Source organism: Camelus ferus, chromosome 27, assembly GCF_009834535.1.
Source record: "Camelus ferus isolate YT-003-E chromosome 27, BCGSAC_Cfer_1.0, whole genome shotgun sequence".
NCBI lineage: Eukaryota > Metazoa > Chordata > Mammalia > Artiodactyla > Camelidae > Camelus > Camelus ferus.
Genome location: NC_045722.1, coordinates 12376111 through 12401280, shown reverse-complemented (window position 1 = coordinate 12401280; position 25170 = coordinate 12376111). Strand labels below are relative to the sequence as shown.

At 48.5% G+C, this 25170-nt stretch overlaps 2 protein-coding genes and 1 pseudogene across 2 annotated transcripts; 1 reads left to right on the top strand and 2 right to left on the bottom strand.

The window, feature by feature from the left end:
* On the top strand, positions 1–5492 carry LOC102513544 (myeloid-associated differentiation marker). The gene is made up of 2 exons (XM_032468862.1): positions 1–909; positions 5406–5492. Exons 1-2 carry the CDS (start codon positions 1–3, stop codon positions 5490–5492), a joined length of 996 nt encoding a protein of 331 aa, XP_032324753.1.
* A 4656-nt stretch (positions 5493–10148) lies between these two features.
* LOC102513306 lies at positions 10149–11270 on the bottom strand (annotated as a pseudogene).
* A 3214-nt stretch (positions 11271–14484) lies between these two features.
* Positions 14485–20873, bottom strand: LOC102513052 (myeloid-associated differentiation marker-like). The gene is given in 2 exon segments (XM_014565425.2): positions 14485–15467; positions 20864–20873. Coding segments are annotated over 2 exon segments (993 nt in total).
* Positions 20874–25170: the final 4297 nt, after the last annotated feature.

Below are 25170 nucleotides of genomic sequence, written 5' to 3'. Positions count from 1 at the left end.
ATGGATGTGGAAACCTTCTGTTTATGCTTCTTCCGCCTGATGCAGCTGCTCTCCACCTGCGTGCCCTTCTCACTGATGGCCAGCATGGGCACTGGGAGTGTTGTCGTAGGAAACTGGTCCATGTTCATCTGGGGCTTCTGCTTCACCGTGACCCTCGTCATCCTCATAGTTGAGTTCTGTCACATCAGGGACCACTTACCTTTCTCCTGGTATGGCTTCCTCACCATCCACGCCTGCTATGCCACCCTCTTCTGCCTCTTGACCTCCATCCTCTACCCCACCACCTACATCGAGTTCTTCCCTTCTGGCCCACACCGGGACTATGCCATGATCTCCACCACATTCTCCTGTATTGCTTTAGTCCTTTATGCCTTGGAACTGCTCGTTCTCTGGAATTGGTACCAGGGCAAGGGAGGCAGGATCGCTCGCTACATGTACACCACGCAGGGTCTGCTCAAGCTGCTGGAGACCTCCCTGGCCTGTGTCATCTTCGGCTTCATCAGCAACACCAACCTGTACCTGCACCAGCCGGCCCTGGTGTGGTGCGGGGCCGTCTACTCCATCTGCTTCGTCCTGTCCTCCGTGGCCATCCTGCTGAACCTGGGCAAATGCGACAACAGGCTTCTCATCCCCTTGCCCACATTCCTGTTGGGGCTGACCATGCTCTCCATCCTCCTCTACACCAGCGCTCTGGTCCTCTGGCCTCTCTACCAGTTTGTCGAGAAGCTGGGTGGCCAGCCCCAGCGGTCCAGCGATGTGAGCTGCGGCGATAGACTCACCTACTTGGTGTGCACCTGGGACCAAGGACTGGCTGTGACCATCTTGACAGTCATCAACCTGCTGATCTACATGGCTGACTTGGTGACCTTGGCCCGCCTGGTTTTTGTAAGGATAGAGGATCAGCCCACGGTCAGCTGATTCCCTCTTTTCAGTGGAGGTTTCTACATCAAGTTCTGATGTCCTCTTCCTGTCCCCGCTCTCCCCTCCTCACATCCTCCCCAATTCACTTCTCTTCTCACTCTCTTCTCTGTTTCCTTCCCTCCTTTTGCTGTGTCTTCCTTCCAGTTTTCGTTGGTTGCCCACATCCTGTTTTGCCTCTTTCTCTTTCCTCCTCTTCTTTTCTACATTTTCTGCTTTTGGGGCCTTTTCTGGTTGTCCTTTGTTTTCTCTTCTCCTGTGTCCCAGCCACCTGTTCCCATTTTCTACTTCTGATCAGTTGGGATCCTGAGACTTCTTCTGTCTCTGCCTACTACTGGTGTATGTGTGTGGGTTTGGGGGATGGGGTGCGTAGCTAGGGACTGGGACTGCTTTTTCCTAGTGGAGTAGGATGTACAGCATGCCTCCCCTTTAAGTTAGACAAAAATCTCTGGAGATCAATAATTTCCAGTAGGCGGGAGGCTGAAAGCAGAGACCCTGGGTCCTGAGGCCCCACCTGGTGCTCAGCCCCACCAAGACTGGCTCCAGAACTTTTGCAGACTCAATAAAGCCCACTGCCTAGAGGCCACCTTAGAGGAAGCACGGGGTGGATGCCTTCCAGCCCAACTACTCTCTGGAGAATCAAAAAAGGAGCTGGCGAAGAACCACATATTCTTGAAGACAACTGTCTGAAGTGTTTGTGGGGGGCAGCGATGTGGCCCCTCCTGCCTCAGTGTCCAAAGTAACATGTCCTGCCTTTGCAGGGACAAGAACATGGCCACTGCCAGCCTTAAAGGTCATGTTAGCCTGGGGTTCTTTCCTTTTCTTGTTTCTGGTCAGGGCATCAGAAATTGCTGCGTGGTCCTATTCTTAACGAAGTTTCCTTTCAAATTTTTCCGGGGCTGTGTGCTGTTGGGTAAGAATTGCCGCTGCCACAGTATAAGAAACTGCATTGCTTGACTGTGCGGTGCGCACACACGCGCTCCTGCATGGCAGTTCCCTTTTGCTGCAGCTTCCTGCCTCTCTGGGACTCACACATAATGTGATCTATTTAAGTATACATATATGTATAAAAAATGTCGCCCCAAGCCTTCTTCCTGTCTTGCTGTCAGCCACAAAGGCTCAGAGCCCGGCATCCTCTGTGTCACCAGGGCCAGAGGGGCCAGGCAAGCAGAGCTGTGGGGGAGCGGCAGGGAAGGCCCCGCACTGCTGCCACTCATTCCTGTCCTGGGATGAAGCGCGTGTTCTTCACCCAGTGTCAGACTGGGTGGATGGGGAGGGTTCCCAGAAGATGGTCCCCATGGCAGGAAAACCTTAAGAAATAGTTTAATAAAATTCTCATTTTAAGGCAAGAAAGAAAGACTTAAACATACACTTTTTTCTGCCAGTTTGGGCCTCCTCCCTCCTCTCTAGTGTGCATTGTGCATCTGAATTATTTTTAACCAGCCCTCCCCAAGGGCAGAAATACCTGCTCCACCACAATGATCAGTATTTCTATTCTGGCTCCAGTCATGTAACTCCTTAGAAGACCGTATTATTGTCACTAGCTATCTTACTTCTGTTCTGCCTATTTGACGAGATCCTGTTTCTTGCATTAACATTGTGTGATTGAGTCTCCGATAATAATATTAATGACAAGGCGACTTGAAACGATTGACATGATGTATAGTTTTATAAGATCCAGAGTGTGACTTTAGACATGGGCAGGAAGTAACAAGAGGGAAGCAGTTCCTGAACCACGACAGACTAGTAAGACAGGTGGTCCAGAGGATTGTGGCTACTGTTACCAGGACTAGGTGACCAGTAGCACTTTGAGCGGCCTATCAATGAAATCCTTGATTGATCTGGAGTGCGCATTCATAATGCGCTGGGACAAACTGATCAAAAATGTCTCCCAAATCTTGGTTGAAATTAAGACCAAAAGGGAGGGGATTGGGAAATAAAGAGGGTTGCCCACCACCCATCCACTCTACAAGAATCTAATAATTAGCCACTACAGTCACTGACCTACAGTCCACCCTGAAGGGAATTCAGGGTGAAGATCAGGATGAGGCTCTCTGGGTTCTGGGGAAACTGGCAGAACTGGCCCTCAGATAGGTATTTTCAGGTGAAATTTTTTTTTCAGGAGAAATTTTTATGAACCCAGTTTCTCGCATCTTCCCATTCTTAGAAAAGCACTAAAACCATTAACTCAGATATCTGTTCCTGGTGAGTAACAAGGATGTGTGCTTGATTGCCTGTCCCCCTTGCCCTAAGTCACATCCATCCTGGCTCCCCCATCTTACCTCTTCAGAACAGTTCTCAGAGCTTTCTGAAAGATTCTCTATTGGGTTATAAACCTCAGGTTGGCTAGAAAAACATTTTCTACTTCTTTCTTTTTAAAATTTTATTTATGACTGTGGGAGGAACAGCCTTGGTAACAAAAAGAAAAATTCCTCTTAATCAGAGTGCCGGCAATTTGGTGGACCCCGTGTCATCCCAGAACCATCAAGGTGTGGGAGACTTCAGCTTTTCTACAAACAAGAGGCAGGGGTTGGAGGAGCTGCCCCACAGGGGCCTGTGAGGTATCAAAACCAGGTGGCCGTTGTGGGCAGGATTTCAGACATGTTCCGCATGGTTGAAAACTTGAATTTTCTGAGCTGTGTCAGACTCAGGACACTACATGCCATTCTCAAAACAGTGTCTGCTGGCTGATAGCTCAAGTGGTAGAGCACATGCTTAGCATTCATGAGGTCCTTGGTTCAATCCCCAGTACCTCCTCTAAGAATAAATAAATAAATAGACCTAATTACCTCCCTTGACCCACATTTGGTAGTGTGTGTGTGTGTGTGTGTGTGTGTGATCACCAGCAATGTTGCCCTACCTGAGCATTCTCTCCATGCAGATTTCACTTCATCATCCCTCCTATCCATTTTCCCCTTTGCCACCACTTCGTTCACTTCCTTTTTTTTAAATCTTTGCTGTTTATATATTTTTGTAAACTGCTTTGTATCCTGTTTGTCTTTAATAAGGCAAGACATACATAAATTAAGCTTCTTGGTGCCTTTTTCCCTGAGCGCAGCCGCGGAGGGATGGGTAGCCCACAGGATGGGCAGAGCCCTGCCTTCAAGAGATCGGTCCTGTGAGCGAGCCTGGGGGCCTGGCCTTCCCTCCAGGACTCTAAAGTCCTCCAAAGACTCCAGAGCAAATATTTGGCCCCAAAGGCGCTCTGCCTCCCTGTCGTCCTGAGAGGCTGTGTGCTGTGAGGGGGCAGGTCTTTGCTGCGGCTTCCCCAGAAGGCGTGCAGGGAGTTTACCTGCAGGTGACCCAGGAAGCGCTGGTGGAGTGAGGGTGAGTGTGAGGAAGGGAAGGCACCAAATCAAGGCGTTTTTGTTTGTTTTAGAAATCACACCAGTTGCCCTGTGGATAACAAAGCTTAATCCACTGGCCTCACTCCAGGAAACAGTGTAGAACACAGAGCTCCGATTTATCCTGGAGCCCCAGTGTTTACACACAACTACCATCGGGCTGCAAGTGCACCTGCGACCACACCTGCAAAGCAGGTTCCCAGGGCTCCAGGAGGGGCAGGCATGTGCTGGGGCGGGGGTTCACCCAGGTGGAAGGGCCCAGGGAGGCGGGCTGGATACCAGGCGCTGCAGCTACACGTAGGCCCTTCCAGGTCAACAGATACTTGTTTAGCATCTGCCCTGGGCCAGGCTGGACCAGACGCTGAGGACATGGAGTGAGCAAGGCCCGGCCAGTCCCTGGAAAACTCCTGGTGGAAGGAGGCTGGCCCAAGTCCAGACCATCTGCATATCTGAGGGGCATGTCCGACAGAGGGGAGAGCTGATGTCCTGGAGCGGGGACCTAGGATGGGTGGCAGGCAGGCAACCAGGTCTGAATGGAGTTTGAAAGATTTGTCTTAGTGGAGGAGGGAGGGAGAGGGGGTGCCAGGGAGGGACAGCCAGAGCCCCAGTCTGAGGACTACAGGTCAGCTTAGTGGGGAGTAGGAATGTGTAGGAGGCAGGGGGTGGGCCTGAGTTTGGGCCCCTTCGTTGGCCTGTGGCAGCAGGGACTGAGGACAGAGCGGTCAGCACCTCAATTCACTGAAAGACTCTTCTCAACGTGCTGAGCAAGGAGCCCTTTAGAAACATCTTTTGTACATTTTCCTCAGTGCCCTGAAGCTCCTGTGCGAACTGCTTCAGCCCCTCTGTGCCTGAGGGCAAGTCTGCAGCGCCCCTGCCCCCACCAGGCTGTCAGCACTGCGAGGGCAGAGCCTGGCTCTCAGGATGCTGGACTTTGTGGCGGCCATGCCTGGGCCTAGTGCTAATGGGTGAGGCCAGGCCTGCTCCAGCCACCTGCTGAGTCCAGGGTGTCGGAGGCCTGGAGAGACTCACGCACTGACCCACGTTGGGCCCTGGAAGTCAGGTGTGAGCAGGGGAGGCCTGGTCCCACGGGGTGCCTGGATGCAGCCCTGCCCCGACATCCCCACTCTGTGCCTGTGTCTGCAGGACAGGTGGTTGGGTCACAACTCCATGGAGGACGCCAGGGCCACGATGGAGCTCTACCGAATCTCCCGGCGAATTCGAGAGCAGTGAGGGCTCCGCCTGGTGGTAACCAGCCCCCTCCCCACGGACTAGAGGCCTTCGTCTCTTCAGGACAGCTTTTTGTAAAATGCATCTATTTTTTTTACACTAAAAAAAAAATGAAGTACAATGTTCTGTTTATTGTTTTTGTAAATTTATTGATTTACAATGTTGTGTTAGTTTCTGGTGTACAGCATAGTGATGTAGTTATACATTTGTATACATATTCTTTTTCATTACAGGTTACTACAAGCCATTGAATATAGTCCCCTGTGTTATACAGTAGGATCTTATTGTTTATCTGTTCTGTACGTAGTAGTCTGTATCTGCCAATCCCAAACTCCCAATTTATCCCTTCCTCTCCCTTCCCCTTCAAGTAACCATAAATGTGTTTTCTATGTCTGTGAGTCTCTTTCTGTCTTGTAAATAAATTCATTTGTGTCATTTTTTAAGATTCCATATATAGGTGATACATGATGTTTGTCTTTCTCTGTCTGACTTACTTCACTTAGTATGATCATCTCTAGGTCCATCCATGTTGCTGCAAATGGCATTATTTCATTTTTTATGGCTGAGTAGTGTTCCACTGTATATATACCAAAACTTCTTTATCCAGTCAACTGATGATAGACATTTGGGTTTTTTCCCTGTCTTGACTATTGTAAATAGTGACATTGTGAACATTGGGGTGCATGTACCTTTTCAATTAGAGTTCCCTTTTGATATATGCCCAGGAGTGTGATTGCTGAATTATATGGTAACTTTTTTTTAGTTTTTAAAGGAACCCCATACTATTTTCCTTGGTGGCTGTACCAGACTACATTCTCACTAACAGTGTAGGAGGGCTCCCTTTTCTCCCCACCCTCTCCAGCATTTATTGTTTGCAGACTTTTGAATGATGGCCATTCTGACCAGTGTGAGGTGGTACCTCATAGTAGTTTTGATTTGCATTTCTCAGATAATTAGTGGTATTTTTCATGTGCCTATTGGCTATTTGTATGTCTTTATTGGAGAATCGCTTGTGTAGGTCTTCTGCTTGTTTTTGGTTTGGGTTCTTTGCTTTTTGTTATTAAGTTATATGAGCTGTTTATATAGTCTGGAAATTAAGCCCTTGTCAGTCCCATCATTCACAAATATTTTCTCCCATTTCATAGGTCATTGTTTTGTTTTGCTTATGGTTTCATTTGCTGTGCAAAAGCTTATGTTTAATTAGGTCCCATTTGTTTATTTTTGCATTTATTTCTATTGCCTGGGTAGACTGTCCTAGGAGAAAATTGCTAAGATTTATGTCAGAAAATACTTTTCTTATGTTTTCTTCTAGGAAGTTTATAATGTCCTATTTTACATTTAAGTCTTTAAGACATTTTGAGTTTATTTTTGTGAATGGTGTTAGGGAAGGTTCTAATTTTGTTGATTTACATGAGGCTGTCTAATTTTCCCAACACCACTTGCAAAGGGACTGTCTTTTCTCCATTGTACATTCTTGCCTCCTTTGTTGAAGATTAATTAACTGTAAGTCTATGGGTTTATTTCTGATATACTTTCTATTGAGCTGTAAAAGTAGGGGGACTGGACCTTGCTTTGGAATTGTGACAAATGATCTTTAACTTCCACCAAACAGGAGATGGATAGAGCCACTGCCCTCATGATACATGAAGACTTGGACAGTGAATGCCTCACGTGAGCCCATTCCTTGGCAATTATTTTATTAAACCACAGAGGCATTTCCATCCTCCTGAGAAGTGAGGCCCCTGGGTGGGGTTCCATTTGATTTAGGAAAATAGAAGAATATGAGATTCCTTGTACCCAGACTTGTGTGGGTCAATGCTTACTTGTTTTTGTTGTTGAAAAATTAATGAATAGTCAATCTAAGAAAGAAATGGGGATTTTTATTCAGCCAACGTGAGGATTATAACCAGGGAGACAGTCTTTCAGAAAACTCCAAAAACTGTTCTGAAGAGGTGAAGAGGTAAGGAGGGGAGGCCAAGATGTATGTGATTTGGGGAAAACGTTCATACAATCCAGCACACTGTTCAGTAGAAGGTTACTGCCTTTCCAGAGAAACAAGAACATTAGTTAATGATTTTAGTGCTTTTCTAAGTATGGGAAGATGCAATAAACTGGATTTATAACAATTTCTCCTGAATATATCTAACTCTGAGGGCCAGTTCTGCCAGTTTTCCCACGGCACAAAATGCCTTAACCTGATCTTTGCCCTGAATCTCTTCCAGGGTGGATTGTAGGTCAGCGACTGCAGTGACTAATGACTTGATCTCTTAGAACTGGATGGTGGGCCACATTCCTTATTTCACAGTCCCCTCCCTTTTAGTCTTAATGTTGACCAATGTTTGTGAGGCATTTGGTGACCACTTTGTCGCAGGCGCTAAGAAAGCTCATTCTCAGGTCAGGAGAGGATTTCATTGATAGGCCACTCAATGTGCTATTATTTATTCACCTAGTCCTGGTAACAGAAGCCCAGAGCATCTGGACCACCTGTCTTCCTGGTCTGTCATGGTTCAGGAAAGTCTTCCCTCTTGTTGCTTCTTCCCACACCTAGAGTCACACTCTTACAATCATTGATTTTATAGAACTATGTATTATGTCAATTGTTCCAAGTCGTCTAGTCATCATTATCTTTATCAGAGGCTCAATGACAAATTTGGTACTCAAGAAGGAATAATCTTGTAAAATGGGTAGAATAAAAATAATACAGCTAGTGACATTACGAAGGCCGTAAGTGAGCAGTATTAATCACCTAAGGAGTTACATGGCTGAAGAACAGAAAAATCGATCTTTATGGAGGAGCAGGTATTTCTGCCCCTGGGGGTCTGGTTAAAGATAACGCAGATGCACAACGCACACTAGAGGGGAGAGAGGAGCCATAAATGGGCAGAGACAATTTTTACATTAAATTTTCATGTCTTGCCTTAGAATATGAATTTTACTACATTACTTCTTAAGATTTCCCTGCCATGGGGACCGTATGCTGGGAGACTTCCCCATCCACCCAACTTGCCATCAGGTGAAGAACATGTGCTTCATCCTAAGACAGGAATGAGTGGCAGCAGTGCAGGTCCTTCCTTGCCCCTCCCCACAGCTCTGCTATCTGGCTGCTCTGGCGCTGGTGACACAGAAGATGCTGGGCTCTGAGGCTGTGTGGCTGAAAGCAGGCCAGGGAGAAGGCTTATGGTGCCTTTATAGCCACCAGTTACTGTAGAGGGCTGTTGGTCCCAATGCGGGAGTGCACACGGATACACGCATGCACATACGCACACAAACACACACTGAGCAGACACACAGGTATACATCGTTAAAGAGAGGCATCCAGAGCTGGCATGGCCCCTTTAAGAGGCAAGGCACAGGATATGGACATTTGGGTGGGGCTCAATCTCTCCCTTCCTAAGACTGGACCACTCCTTAGGCTCTGGGAGAAGTGGGAGTTGGGAGACAGTGGGAGGGGCTTGCAGAGACAGTGGTTTGGGTGAAGATGGAAATATGCTAGGCTGCTTCTGAGCTCTAGGCAAATTTGGGGCAATGATGATCTGTTGATTCTGTGTTTAAAAAAAAACTTTTATGTTTAAAAGTTAAGAAAAACATTATGGATGTGGGAGAAGGAACACGTCTTTTCTATGATTGACAGAAGCAGCTGATAGGATCCAAAGCTCTGGGAGATTTTTTAAAAATTACATACATTTATAGAAATAATGTTATTCCTGAGCCCCAGAGAAGCAGGAAGAATCTGCAGAGGGCAACTGGCACAGAGAAACACAACTGTGTGTGCACTACAAACTCAAACAATGCATTGCTTTGACTGGCAGCAGCAATCCCATTCACCCAATCCACCCCACCAAAAATAAATCAAAAAGAAACTTGCTCTATTCAGTAATTTTTGCCCTCCTGACCAGAAAAAAGGAAAAAAAAAAAAAAAACCCCAAGCTAACATAACCTTTAAAGCTGGCAGTGTCTGTTTTCTTGTCGCTGCAAAGACAGGACGTGCTATTTTGAACACTGAGGCAGAAGGGCCACAACACTGCCCCCCACAAAGGCTTCAGACTGTTGTCTTCAAAACTTGCTGTTCTTCAGCAGCTCCTTTTTTGAGTTCCCAGACAGTAGCTGGGCTGGAAGGCATCCACCCCATGCTTCCTCTAAGGTGGCCTCTAGGCAGGGATTTTAGTGAGCCTGCAAAACTTCTGGAGCCAGTCTCAGTGGGGCTGAGCACCAGGTGGGGCCTCAGGACCCAGGATTTCTGCTTTCAGCCTCCTGCCCACCGGAAATGATTGACCTCCAGAGATTTTTTTTTTCTTTTAACTTAAGGGAGAAGTGAAATGTTCATCCCCCTCCACTGCGAGGAAGGGGGCCCAAACCCGAGCTACTCACTCCCATTTCCCCATCCTCTCCTCCACCCCCAACATACACCCCCAACCGAGGCAGGGTCAGGGCCAGAAGGCATGCTCTGGCAGTGAGGCCCCTCTGGAGGCCCAGAATGTGGGCAACCAAAGAAAACAGGAAGGGAGACAGAGCAGAAGGAGGGAAGGAAACAGAAGAGCAAGATGAATGGAGAAGGATATGAGAAGGGAGAGAGCAGACAGGAAGAGGCCAGCAGGGAACATCAGAACTCGGTAAAGATACCTCTGGTTCGAAGAGGAATCGGGACTCATGTGCAGAGCCTCACCCTACAAAAACCAGGGCCAAGTATGCTGTGTCAGCCATGTAAAGCAGCAGATTGATGGCTGCCAAGGTGGTCACAGCCAGTTGCTGATTCCACATGCACGCCAAGGAGCTGAGTCTATCCCTGCAGCTCACATCGCTGGACTGCTGGGGTTGGCCTGCCCAACTCCTCATGGAACTAGTAGAGAGGCCAGAGGACCACTGCGCTGGTGTAGAGGAGGACCGAGAGCACGGTCTGCCCCACCAGGAAACGGGGGAAGGGGATGGGCAGCCTTTGGTCATTGTCACAATCACAATTGTTCACCAGGAAGTTCACGGCCCCCAGGATGAAGCAGATAGAGTAGACAGCCACGCACCACACCAGGGCTGGCTGGTCCTGATACAGGTCAGTGTTACTGATGAAAGCAAGATGACATAGGCCACGAAGCACTCCAGCCTCCTGAGGACTCCTGGCAAGGTGGACACAAAGCAGTATACATCTCCAGGCCGGACACAGACCCAGGCCACTTCGGTGGCATAAAGCACAGAAGCCAAGCAGGAGAATGCAGTGGCGGCAATGGCGTGGTCCCACGTGGAGCCATGAGGCAAGTACTGGATGTAGGCGGTGCCGATGATGATGAAGGCTGAGAGGCAGAAGAAAGTGAAGTAGGAGGCACAGATGTAGAGAAAGCCATCCTAGGAGAAGGGGAGGCGGAACTGGAGCCCAAATAACTCAACTGTAAGAATGATGAGGGTCACAGCAAAGCAGAAGCACCAGATGAACACGCACCAGTTGTTTTAGCCCCCTCTCAAAGTGTCCTTACTGGCCACCAGTGAGAAGGGCACACAGGTAGAGAGCAGCTGCAGCAGACGGAGGACAAGGCTCAGGATGGTCCCAGAGCTCAGGACAGAGGAAGAGAACATGGTGGTTATGGTGGTCCTGATGGTCACTCTCCCTGGTTGCCAGTGGTCTTCACTGAGGACCCACCAGAGAAAGATCCAGATCTGGAGGTAGATGAAGTCAGACACCTGGAAACAGCTCAAGGGCCAGGGGCGGCTGAGGCTCAGGATGTGGAGTTTGAACCAATGGCCCAGACACTTGGGTAACAGCGCGGCCGCTCCAGGATGACTCTCCCCACCCATCACCCTTGGCCTTGTCAGAAGACTAGTCTTATCTCCAATCTCACAGGTGGGTGTGGTCTGGCCTCAAATACATAAACATTTTTTATCTCTCTGAGCTGTGTGTCATCATCTAAGGAGACACAGGGTCGGATGGTCTTTATCTGCAATCCCAAGCCTTCAAGGCTTTGAAAATTGTAAAAGAACTTTTAAAAAATTGTTTGGTAACAAAATTTCACTTGAGCACACAGGAGACCATTTATGGTCTTAGTTTATTTCACTTAGTGTGACTGTTCAAAAGTGCAGTTGCCAAAATAATAATATATTTGATTACAAGGTACTTTCAGAGCCCAGTGGGGTGTTATGTCATACAGAGTATGTGCACCATGGTATGTGTCTGAAGCTGAAAAATTCTGAATTCTGGAGCATATCTGATTCCAAAGGCTTCAAAGGGATTGTGGGTAGTACTGCTAACCCCATTTTACAGATGACAAAACTAAGGCTTAGAGATTCAAGTATCTTCCCTAAGATCCCATGGATAAGATTGGAAACCCCGGATAAAAATCCCAAAGCTGTGGGTGTGAACCCTTTGCTCTACAGCCCAGCATTTCAGCAGGGGTCCTGGGTAGGAGCCCAGGACCAAAGCTCGGGGCTCTGGGAACCCAGGACAGGCCATCAGGGCCATGGCCTCCTTCCACAGCCACCTGAAGGGACAGGTGTCTGTCTTGTTCTCCCTGCAGCCATCACTAGGAGAAGCTGCCATCTGAGGTGACACAGCCCCACCTGGAGGAGGGCAGCTTCAGACGTGAACAGAGACAAGCCATGGGGTGAGAGCAAGGCAGCGATGACAAGATGATACGTGAAGTGGGAACTTTTCTGAGTCCCTCCCCTCCACTATTTTGCTTTAACATGCAACCCTTCCCTGTTTGAGAAGAGAGACACCCACCCAGCATTACTCCAAGGTGGAGCGTCATGGAGGACACAGAATAAAATAGTACAGTGTTTGGCTTTTAAACTCCAAAGCTGGCATCCAGTCTAGAAAGACCTAGGAGTACTACCTGAGTGAGGATTTTCTGGCCTCAGAGACTGGTTAACAGCTTCCAAACTGGGGAAAAAGGGATTGGAAATGAACAGGGATGTTGTGTCTGGGTGCTGTAGTGGAGCCTTCAGGGTGTCCCGGGGCGAGGGTGGAGCATGGACGGTGATAGGCCCCCTGTTGAGAGCAGGAACTGAAAGAGAATGGCCCCTGCTGAGGAAGGAGAAGGCGCAACCAGGTAAAGAAAAATTTTATGTTTAAACTTTTCTCCTCTTGCCATTAAAATATGAATTTTAGTTCATATCAGTCAGTGTGTTTCAACTGAGTAAAATCTTCCTAGTGTCTTTCAACTGAGGATAACCCAGGGACTGCTCCTTGAAACCAAGTTTGAAGGGATGCCTCCTCCTTCAGGGAAGAGTTTAGTAGCACCAAATAAAACCTAGCATCACCACCCAATAACAGGAGACCTGAGACTTGCCGAAAAGCAAGCCTCTGTACCCCGAAAACGAGATTGAGGCTTGGAGGCAGAGTTTTGGGAAAATCAGAAAAGAACAGCTTTACTGCTTTGCCAGGCAAAGGGGAGGCACAGTAGGCTCATGCCTTGGAGACTGCGAATCCATTTTGGGGTTGGGGTGTTGAGGTTTTATAGAAAAACTGGATGAACAGAAAAGATGATGATCAGGACGTTTTACAGGGTGCTACTTTCCTCTTAACTCCAACGAATTTTCCTGGTGTCATGGAGGAACCCCAAAGTGTCTGTCCATTCTTCTGGGGTTATCGGCCCATTGCCTCCTTCCTGGAGCGTGGCCTCTGGGTTAAAGCTCTCCTCCGTGGAGAATGCACAGGGGAGGGCATAATGGCAGGGAAGCCAGTTTTTTTAGTTTGTTTTCTACTCCTTCAAATCCCCACTGTTAGTTCTATGGAAATAGGGAAACAGGTGTCCTTCTCTAGCTGCTTCCTGCTGAATTGGGGCCGGATTCAAATGGAAGGAACACACACATGGTCAGTTTTGTAGATTTAAAATTATTCTAAAATTTTAAAGTTTATTTTAAAAAGTCAACTTATCATACTCTGAAACAGTCTATAGTCTGTTCATAGGGTTGTTGGGAGTGTTTTTTACTTTGAGACTTTGTTTTTCTGATTAAATAATGTGTAAAGAGATTATTCTTGCTTTGGAAAAATGAGAGAAAATCAAGATGGAAGAAGTCGATGTCCCAATGAAGCCAATATTTTATTTGGTGAAGGGTAGTGAGGAGACGCAATCAATGAGGAAATCCATAAAAGACACATACACTTAGGCAAAAATATCATGCAAATCTAAAAATTATGTTGAAATTGAAAGTCAGCGAGATGATTTTTAAAAAAAGATTTATTCCTTTGTTATACATCTTAACTCTCTAAAGCTGATGTCTTGTTTTTCTCAATCCTGAATTGCCGTCAGGCTGCACCACTGGAGGCCCGCTGCTGTGGCTGAAAGCTTAATGGCTGGCAACTTTCATCATTTACAGAAATGGCAGGCAACTTTTTTTGTCTGCATGGCAGCTAGGCAGCGGGCTGTAGTAAACCTGCAAAAATTCTGGAGAAAATCTCGGGTGGGGCTGAGCACCAGGTGGGGCCTAGGGACCCAGGGTCTGTGCTTCAAGCCTCCTGCCACTGGAAAAATCCAGAGATTTTTGTTTATCTTTAAGGAAAGTTGCATTGTACACCCCCCTCCACTAGGATAAAGGGGGCTCAATGCTTAGCAACTCACCCCCACACTCCCAAATACACACACACAGCCAGGGCAACAGGCTTGCCTTGGAAATGAGGCCCCTCTGGAGGCCCAGGGTATGTGTGTGATGTGGAGCTTGGCACCTTAGGAGTGGGGAGGGGAGGGGGGCAGAGAAGGAAGAAGTTTCAGGGCTCCCAATTCATCAGAAGAAGGGAAATGGGAAGAGGCGGTCAGGAAACAAGCAGATGAGAAAACGAAGGAGGACCAGAAAAGGGCCAAGGAGCATAAAATGTAGGAGAGAGCAGAAAGGGAAAGAGGCAAAACAAGATATGAGCCACTGAAGAAAACAGAAAGGGAGACAGAGCAGAAGAAGGGAAGGAAACAGAGAAGAGTGAATGCAAGGTGAACTGGGGAGGATGTGAGGAGGGGAGAGCGGAGACAGGAAGAGGACATCAGAACCTGGTGTAGAAACATCCACTGAAAAGAGGGAATCAGGAGACCGTGGGCTGATCCTCTATCTCTACAAAATACAGGCGGGCCAAGTTCACCAGGTCAGCCACATAAATCAGCAGGTTGACAGCTGTCAAGATGGCCACAGCCAGTCGTTGGTCCCAGGCACACACATAGTTGGTGAGCCCATCACTGCAGCTCACGTCGCTTGACCGCTGGGGCTGGCCACCGAACTTCTCATCAAACTGGTAGAGAGACCAGAGGACCAGAGCGCTGGCATAGAAGAGGATGGAGAGCAGGGTCAGTCCCAAAAGGAAAGGGGAGAAGGAGGTGGGCAGCCTGTTCTCACAGTCAACCAGGTTCAGCAGGATGACCACAGCTCCCAGGATGAAGCAGATGGAGTAGACAGCCACGCACCACATCAGGGCCGGCTGGTGCTGGTACAGGTCGGTGTTGCTGATGAAGGCGAAGATGACATAAGCCACCAAGTTCTCCAGCACCTTGAGTAGGCCTGTCACACTGCCCAAATAGCCAGAGAAATCACCAGTCCGGGGCCAGGACCAGATCCAGATTGCTTCTGCAGCATAAACCATAGAGGAAATGAAGCAGAAAGCAGAGGCGGTGATGGCTTGGTCCCAGTGGGGGCCGCAGGGGAAGAACTGGACGTAGGTGGTGGCAAAAATGATGGAGGCCGAAAGAGAGAAGAGGGTAAAGTAACAGGCCCAGGTGATGAGGAAGTTGCCCCAATGAAAGGGGAAGCGGTACTGTAGCTCACATAACTCGACTATGAAGATGATGAGAGTCACGACAAAGCAGAAGCAAAAGATGAACGTAGACCAGTTACTTGTGGTTGCCCTCCAGTTGCCCACACTGGCCATCAGCGAGAAGGCCACACAGGTGGAGAAAAGCTGCAGCAGGCGGAAGAAGTAGCCCATGATGGTCACAGAGCCCAGGCCTGAGGACGGTCATGTGGAGGTCCTGCTGGTCCTGCAGGTCACTGTCACCAATATTGCAGTGCTCTTCCCTGAGGACCCACCAGAGAAAGATGTGGGTCTGGAGGCGGATTAAGTCAGAAGCCTGGAATCATCTCAAGGGCCTGTGGTGGCTGAGGCTCAGGATGTGGTGTTTGAAACTGACACAGGGAACAGCACATCTGCTCCAGGATGACCCTCCTCACCCGTCACCCTTGGCCTTGTCAGGAGACTGGTCTTATCCCCCGCCTCACAGCTGGGTGTGGTCTGGCCTCAGAGCCATGAACTTTTGGATCTCTCTGAGCTGTGTGCCATCATCTATGGAGATACAGGGTCGGATGGTCCTTATCTGCAATCCCAAGCCTTCAAGGCTCTGAAAATTGAAAAGTATTTTACAAAATTTATTTGGTAACAAAATTTGACCTGCATGGACATGAGACAATTTATGCTCTTTATGTATTTCCCTTAGTGTGATGCTCAAAACTTCAGTTGCAGAAATAATCACTTTCAGAGCCCAAATGAGTGTTATGTCATATAGAACATATGTTACATGATTACTCAGGTGACATTTCAGCTGAGAACTGAAAGACAAGAAAGAGGTGACCTTGTCCCCGGTTAGGAAACAGCTTGTGCAAAGGCCTTGAGGTGGGAACAAGCTGGCTATCCCAAGATCATGTGTAAGAAAGTTGTGGGATTTGGAGAGTTGTATCCAAGGAACAAGGGGCACTGGTGACTGACTGTCTCAAGAAATATGGGAGCCAATGTGGGTGGTCCGCAGCTCATCAAGGCAGGCAGGCAGGACGGTGGAAGATCCAAAGGTAGGGTGCAGTTGAGGTGTGCATGAATTAGGGGAGGCGCTACTCATTTCTGTTCTACACAACTATTTACCACGTGTTTACTGTGTGCTGGGCCCCGCAGATCCCATAGCAAGGCCCAATTTCTGCCCTGAAAGTGTACCTGGCTTAATGCAGAGACATTCAGTCTGTAGGATGTGAGGACAGGAGATTCAAGGACACATGAGAATTTTTCAGAGGTCTCTCCAGAAGAGTCAAGACTGGGATTTTTCCATGCAACTCCAAATGCCCCAGGGAACTGAAGCTGTCCCAAATGAGATGCGCTTCCGTGGGAGGTGACGTTGTTGGACACATTCGAGCCAGCACTGGGTTAACCCCTTATGGGGGAGTCGGTGGACTGGTGGTTCCGGAAGGGTATTCTCAGAAACATGGAGACCAAGGTGCTCCATGAAAATAACATTTCTTTTACTGTTTTCTTTTTGAGGGGGGAGGTAATTAGGCTTACCGATTTATTTATTTTTAGAGGAGGTACTGGATATTGAACCCGGGACCTCGTGCATGCCAAGCATCCACTCTGCCACTTGAGCTATACCCTCCCCCGCCGATCGTATAAGTTTGGGAAACTCGTCCTGCTATACATCGCTTTGGTAATTTTATAGTGCACACTACTCTATGCATGTCCCCCAAAATCCTGCAATAAAGAAATCTGTTTATCTTTTAAATTCAGGTTTCAGTGTATTTGGCTATGCAACCTCTCTGTGCAGGATGACTGTTAACATCCTGTGGGACTTTTGTGCTGAGAGTTTGAGTTTCTCAAACTATCTGTGATGAAAGATTAGGGGTTTGCTTGCCTGTTTTCCGCCTATCATGGACCTATACATTTTTAAAGACATTAAAAATGAATTACTAGAAAAACGAAATAAAATAAAGACATAAAACACAACAAATCCAGATTTTTTATTAGATTTGATGAACATAAGAATTATGTTTCAACAAATATAATAAGAACAAAAATAATACATAAAAATAATCACAAAACTATACCTATTGTCCATTGAAAGTGTGTGTTTAGACAATTGCTACAGAGAATTGCTGTTCTGTTCATGCCTTTTTGTTGTTCCACAGTCACAGTGAAGCAACAGGTTTTGATAAGAGTCGCACTTACATGGTCAGTTGATTTTCTACAAAAGTGGCAATGTAATTCAATGAGGGAAGAGAAGTCTCTTCAATAAATGGTGCTGGAACAACTGGATGTTCGTATGGAAAGAAAAAACCTCAGCCCTTTCCCCATACCATACACAAAAATGAGTTCAAGATGTATGACAGAACTAAATGCAAATACCCGAACGGCAAAGCTCTCAGAAGAGATGCGAGAGAATGTACTGAGATGCAAGCGTAGGTAGAGGACGCAGACAGCAATAACCATAGAAGAAGAAAACACTGAGAGATTAGATTTCATTAAACGCGAAAGCTTCTACCCGTAAAAATACACTCTTAAGAAAATGAATAAGCAAGCCACGGACTGGAGAAAATTATCTGTAAAACATATATCTGACACCGGCTGGTATCTAGAATATAGAAAGAATGCCTGCAACTCAAATAATAAATAGACCAACAACCCAATGAAAAAATGGTCAAATGTCCTGAGATATTTTAGTATCTCTCTCTTTTTCACACCTTGGGTTTTTTTTTTTTTTAGCTATCTTTTTTAAAAAGTAAGCTATCTTGTCCTTTTTTATGTATATATATATATATATGTGTATACATATATATTTATTGAAGTATAGCCAGTTTACAATGTATCAATGTCTGGTGTACAGCACAATGCTTCAGTTATACATGAACATACATATATTGATTTTCATATTCTTTTTCACCATAAGTTACAACAAGATATTGAATATAGTTCCCTGTGCTATACAGTATGAACTTGTTTGTCAATTAGTATACCTTGCTGATTTAAATGTGACAATAATTTTTTATATTTCCTCAGCTAATATAGACTTGTAATTCTCAAATTTTAATTTGTTATTTTACCCTCTGTTCAATTTTAAGTCTTGATCCAGGGGTTCTGGGTCTATGAGAAAGGCTGCTGTTTTAGAGAAATGAAAATTAATGTAAGAGATAAATGATTTAGATGCATTAAATTTAGCTAATCAATAATTGTGCTGTTTCAGAAAAATACATAAATTGTGCCAATCAATAGTTCTGCTATATTGAAGAAATAAGAGTTGATATAAGAAATAAATGATTTAGTTTAAATGACATAGTTTGATGGGAAAAACACAGGCTGAAATATTTTGCAAAGACAGCTGCTATATCGATGATGGGTAAACACAAGGAAAACTGCTCAAAGTTATTATTATTCATAGAAATGCCAATTATAACCCCACTGAGATATCACTATACACCCAACAGAATGGCTGAAATTAATAAGACTGATAATACAAAGGGTTAGTGATCATCTGGAGTAACTCGGACGGTCCGACATTTCTTATGCGAGTGTAAAAGATACAATCACTTTAGGGTCTGACAGTTTCTTTACAATTAAGCATAAACCACTCTGTGACCCAGTAATTTCACTCCTAGGTATTTTCTTAGCAGAAATGAAAGCATACTGTACAAGACTTGAGTAAGCATGTTCATAGCAGATTTCTCACAATAACCCATAATGGCAGTGCCTCCCATTTGCACCACTGACCTCTGGGAACCTGATCTGGGAGTGCAGTGCGGTGATGTGCAGTGTCACTTCTAGGGTTCTCTCCTGTCCTGTCTCCCCTGTTGCAGGGTTCTGACCTCTGCTGTTACGAATCTTGTTAGGACTTTCATGAATCTTGGAAGCTGCTGGGTGCAGCTGTGCCTGGCAGTGACTGGCCACCAGGGGGCGTGCTAGGGCCGTCTATCCACCAGGCTACCCAGCAGACAGAAGCAGCCTGAGGGACATTCTGGTGTGAATTGTGAAGGAATGAGTCTTTAAAAACTGTTAAGAGCCTGCCCCAGGGACTCTCTAGATGCCTTCACTCAGCCACTGAGCTGAGGCTCGGAGGGGCCAGGGCAGTGGTGCAGCCTGGCCTGGAAGGTGACCCCAAGCTCCCTGACTCCCAGGGGCCCAACATTCCTTCCAGGGCTTCAGGCTTCCTTGAAAGGACAGGAACCAGATTCCCAAAAGAAAAGCATTCCCAAAGGAAATCTCTAACCCGACTTCCTGCTTCCGGCTCTAGGCCTGGATGCCCCCAGGGGAGAGAAAGCTGGGCTGTGCCCTCTACATCCCAGGTGGGCCCCTGGGTGAGGACCCCAGAGGGCAGCCTGTGCTATGCTCCAGCCCCACCCCGGGCTTCCTGCCTCCTGCACAGACAGCTTCTCAGGGAGTGAAGCATACAGTACGTGGCAGCACCGAGGTTGGGGGCTCTAGGGGGACCACCAGCTGCAGCCAGCTCACCTGGCTTGAGTGGCTCCCTCTGTGAGGCACAGGGACCCCGCCCATCACAAGGGCTGGGGCGGGGGGGTATTGAGATCTCATAGATCTCATAGGCAGGGTGCCCAGGGCTGAGGTGGGGGTTGCGGGGACCCACAGACAGCACTGTCACCACTGAGCCTAATCGAAGTGGGGAGCTGCCCTTGCTGCCCCTCTAGACCCGGCCTGCCTGGGTCCCGACACAGCTGGACTGATGTCTGCAAACGCTGGTTTTATTCACTGAGGTTGTAAGGATGGAGGACGGGAAGGTGCTGCCTTGTGACTAGTTCTGTGCTCGGGGCTTCACACACGTCATCTTACACAGTCCTCCGGTGTCCCTGCCTGGGGTGGGGGGAGTTATTTCCCGTCTTACCAAGTAGGAAACCAAGCTTGGCTTCTCAGCCCAAGCTCTGTCATCCCCAGCAGACCCTCTCCCGGTGGCCTGGAGCAGCTCCTCAGAAAGCAGAGCTGGAAAACACCCAGGAGCCCTCTGTTACCTAGCGACCCCACTCATCCCCGGCAATTCCTGCCTCAGGCTTCAACTCTGTAAAATGGGGATATTAGTCCCAACTCTCACAGCTACCATGGAAACTTATGGGACCACGATGACACCTGCCCAGCCTGCTCAGGCATCAGGTGGAACTCTCTCTCCATGGAGGCTACTCCCTCCTGGTCTTCTGCCCTCAATTCTGGAAAGTGCAAGTCAGGGTCCACCCCAGGCCCACGGGGAGAAGGCAGAGCAGGGCAGCTCAGCACCACCGGGCCCTCCAGCCTCTTCTTCCCGAGCCGTTTAGCTTCCCCACTGTGCTTCCCAGGTTAGTGTCCAGCCCCCTTTCCCCCTAGTCCACCCCCACCTCTCCCCAGACCCACTGCTGCCTGCGTCCTCCCTGGGCCGTCCTCCTGGACCAGGGGGAGGGCGCACGTCCTCACCTCGTCCTTCGTCTCAACTCACATGTACCTGCCCTGGTGCCCTTCCCAGGCCCTCAGCACCCAGGGGATGGTCTCTGTTCCAGGACAGGAGGCCTGGTGAGTGACTCTGTTGGCCTGGGTGGGAAGAACTGGTCCCTGGAGACCATGAGAGACCCGGGCAGGATGGCAGGGTGAGGAGGTGGAGGAGGAGCAGGCAGGGGGCTGGTCTCCAGCCGGGTGGGTCTATCCGGCATCGCAGCCGTGGCAGGACACTCACGCCCTGTGCTCTCACCTGAGCCCATGGCAACATACTGCCGCCGCCTCCTCCTGCCCCAGGTGGGCCTGCAGGTGATCCCGAGATGGGAAGAAGGTGACAAGTGCGGGCAGGGCCTCTGCTCCAAGGTTTGCAATGTCAGTGCAGGAACAAATGAGTGATCCTAGGCCTGATGTTTGTCAGAACCAGGAGTGCAGGGCTGGCTGCACTGGGCAGAGCCACCTGGCCCTAGCTAACTGTGGCTGTACACAAACGCTCGCCCATGGGAATGTCTTCACGGCTGTGTCTGGACCGTGTGGCACCAGTTGGAGGCCTGAGTTCTAATCCACCTCCCACCTGTTACCTGACTCCTTTCTCCTGAGGGCCATGTACCCTTGGCCTGGATATGTCCAAGGACAAAGGACTCACAGTCTCAAAAACACTACTCAGAAGGTTGGGGTCCCTAATTTTTACATGCAGGGCTTTCCCCACTGAAATTTCCACCCAGGATAAATCCTGGGTGACCTGTCACCCATCTTCACATCATCTTCATGTCTCCCATCTCAATCCTGAGTTTTTGAATTTCCAGGTTAAATGTCCCCAATTTCATCCATGTTTTCTCTTTATGAGGAGTCAGACCCACTTCCCCTCTGCCCCACCACCAGCCATAACACCCTGGCCTCCCCGTCTCTCTCCCCTCCATTCTTAGGGGATTCTCATCAAATGAGGAAAGACGGGAAGAGAGCCGGGACTCAGTTGAGTCAAAGGGACCAGCTCGTTATCCAGCCCAGGCTGGCTTTGGAAAGCCCTGTCTGTTCATGGGCCCCTGGCAGAGTGAAATAGGACACCAAGGACAGGGTCACCTCCTGCCACCTAACTCTGACAGCATCAAGGAGAATTTGAGGGTGTCTGGAAAGGACAGTCTAAAAATAGCGCTTCCTCACTGAGCACACCTGAGTCACCTCTGACTCAGATCTGTCTGCTGCTGGTGTCAGGGGATTGGAAAGGGCCCCTGCCCCACTCAAACCCCTTAGCCTTTCTCTCTCCCTCCCTCCTCTATGCCAGCCCAGCCCAAATGGAGAGATGTGCTTCTATTCAGGGAAAGGATTCTACCCCCTGGCCTGCCCACTGCTTTCAGGCACACGCCCGGGCCCTGCTTCCCAGCTGCCCATCCCCATCCAGAGGCCCAGTTGTCTCCAGGCGTGAGGAACCAGCCCAGCCTGGTTCCAAAAGTGGTAGCGAACGCTGCCTGCTTCCTGCTCAGTGCGCTGTGGGCTGGGCCGGACTCAGCGGCCAAGAAGCTTACTCACTCGTGGAACTATTCCTTCTCTATATGGAAAGAACATATGCTTTTCCTGCTGAGGGATGAGAGTCTGAGTAGCTTTGCCGAGATGTGGCCTGGCCCCAGCACCCTGATGTCAAGCAATGTGCTGTATTTCCAGGCAGAAGACGCTGTCCTCTGCTCCCAGGTCTAGGGGAGGCCCAGGCAATACTGGTCGGGACCTTAGATTTAGAACACTGAGGTGGACCATCAGCAAGACTGGATGTCCTCATCTCTTCATTGCCCTGTTCCGTCCCTGAGTGTTTTGGGCTCAGACAGAAGGGGAGGGATACAGACTCAGCTCTGCCAGCCAGTCCCAGCTCTGACCCCAGCTGTGTCCTCCAGTGGAGTCTGGAGCAGTTCTGCTTGAGGGACATTCACCCAAGATTCTCCATCAGGAGGAAGAGCTTGGGCTGAGGGGGAGCTGGTAGGGCCTGGCAGTTCAGATCTAGCTGCACCCAGGACTAACCTCAGTCTACAGAAACAAGGGGGGATTTTTACAGAAATTCTTTCTATGTGAGCTAGCATCTTTCCTCTAAGGGACAGGAAAAGACTGGAAGACAGCAACCACAGCTGAAGCTCTCCTGCAAGGAGAAAACCCCAGAATCCTGGCCCGTGGTACAACTGCAGGAAGGCCTGGACCTGGCAGGCAGAGGGCTGGAGGCCAGCCTCGCTCAGTGGTTTCTGGGCTGGAAGGTCTTGAACAGTGGCCCCTCTGAGGCCCTGGTTCCTGATCTGTAGGTTGGGGGTAAAAATCACCCTCTCAGGATTACTGCAAGTGTCAGAGACAATGAGGTGGAGGGCTGGGGACAGGGGCAGTGCCCAACGAAACGTGGCCTTGAACAAAGATGCACCAAGGATTTGTTCTGGTGGGATGGGGGGAGGTGGCTGGCTGTCGGCGAGAGTCGGGGATGGCACCTGGTCTGGACACACCTGGTGGACTGGCTGTTTCTGGGTCCTCCAGGAAGATGACACCTTTTGTCCCAGCTCTGTCATGCCTGCCCCTTAAACTATGATGGAAAGAAACACTCAATTCAACAAATTGTCCTCCTGGGTGTATTGCCAGGACTCAGTGTTTCAGTAGTTTGGGCTGCTACACCAGAACATCCTGGACTGCGCAGCTTAAATAACAGACATTTACTTCTCACAGTTCTGCATCAAGTTCAAGATTGAAGTGCCAGCAGAGCTGACACCTGGTGAGGGCTCTCTTCCTGTTTGCAGACCACCATCTTCTTGCAGTGTCCTCATGTGATAAAGAGGAAGGCAGATCATCTTTCTTATTTCTTCTTATAAGGGCACTAATTCCATTCATAAGGACTCCACCCTCATGACCTGATTACCTCCTAAAAGCCCCACCTCCAAATTCCATCACACTGGGGATTTAGGCTTCAACATACGAATTTTGGAGGGACACAACCATTCCATCCACAGCCCTCTGCATTAAGAAAAAAGTCACTGTTGAGTTTTAAATTCTGGTTAAGTTTTAAAATCTTTTGAACTCGGAGTTCCCTTTCCCTTTACCCACAGGTGCAGGAGCCAGGACATGAACCAAAAATGATCAGAGTTTTGGGTCAGATTCTGCTGATAAACAATTCTTTGACTCTAGACAAGTCAGTTCACCTCTCTGAGTTCATCTCAGGCAGGCAGAAGCTCTGAGAGCCTCTCCAGACTTTACAGCCCTCTAGCGTGGAACTAAGAGTGGCTACGTCAGAGAGGGTCGTGGGGATGAAATGACTTACCAGTGCCTGGCTCATAGCAAGTGCTCGAAACACAATAGCCACGTGTTAAGACGAATGCTGGTCTTCATTCAATACATAGTTATTGAGTGTCCCTGTGTGCTGAGGGCTATCCTAGGTCCTGGGAATCAAGGAGTTGTGCCGGCTGGATTTCTTTCTCTCCTCCTCTCCTGTGAGATCCTTGAGGTCAGGGCTGCTCCACTGGTCATCTCATTATTCCCAGGACTTGCCACAGGCCCTGGTGCTCTGACAGGGAGTGAAGAGATGGATGGAGTGATGGAAGGATGGAAGAACAGAGGGAGCCTTACCCAGCATTGGAGTAAGAGGTCTTGTGTCTGACAACATAATGCCATTTGCAGCAACATGGATGTCCCTGGAGAATGTCATTCTAAGTGAAGTAAGCCAGAAAGAGAAAGGAAAATACCATATGAGATCACTCATATGTGGAATCTAAAAAAAAAAAAAAAAAAAAAAAAGACCTAAACATTCTTTCCTTTTCTCCTTAACATCCCCCGTCTGACAGAGTCCCTTTCCTTGCCTGAGCGTGCACGCGTCCACAGACCAGCACAGCGCCAGGCACAAGCAACGGGGGCCGACATGTACCGAGGGCCTGCTCAGCACCAGGCACTGTTCTAAGTGCTTCACGTGTATCATCTCACGTGTAATAGGTACAATTACCCGCTTATTCTAGGATAAGGATGCTGAGGTACAGAGAGGTGAAGTACCTCGGCCAAAGTCATACAGGGGTTAAGTGGCACATCTGGGACTGGAATTCATATCACAGGAAAAGCAGCTTGGGACCTCCTCCCCATGTAGGGAGCTGCCACATCAGATCCCTTCGTCTGTAGCAGCACAAACCCATTCCCTGCTTGGAAAGGAGAGTGCCCCAGGCCAGTGGCAGAGCAAGGGTCAGCACTCAGAGGTCCTAGATTTCAGCACCAGCACTGGAAAATGGAATTTAACTAACATTAATTGGCATCTGCTGCTTTGTGCAAGGTGGACTGTAGCATCTCCCTGTTTAAAACAAACAAAAGAAAACCCTGGCTCCTGCACTCTCCCAGCTACTGCCCTTGCACCCTTTCTCCACAAGCATCTTGAACACGATCTACACCCCTCTCTCCATTTTCTTGCCTCTCATTTGCTCTGAACCCCTCTCTGCCTCCCGTTCCCACCTCTCCATGGAAACAGTTCTCACCATGTCACCAGTGAGCACCACGTGGCAACGCAAGATACATTTAGTGCTCATCACTAGATGCCTCAGCATAATTCACCTGAGTCAGGAAACTCTT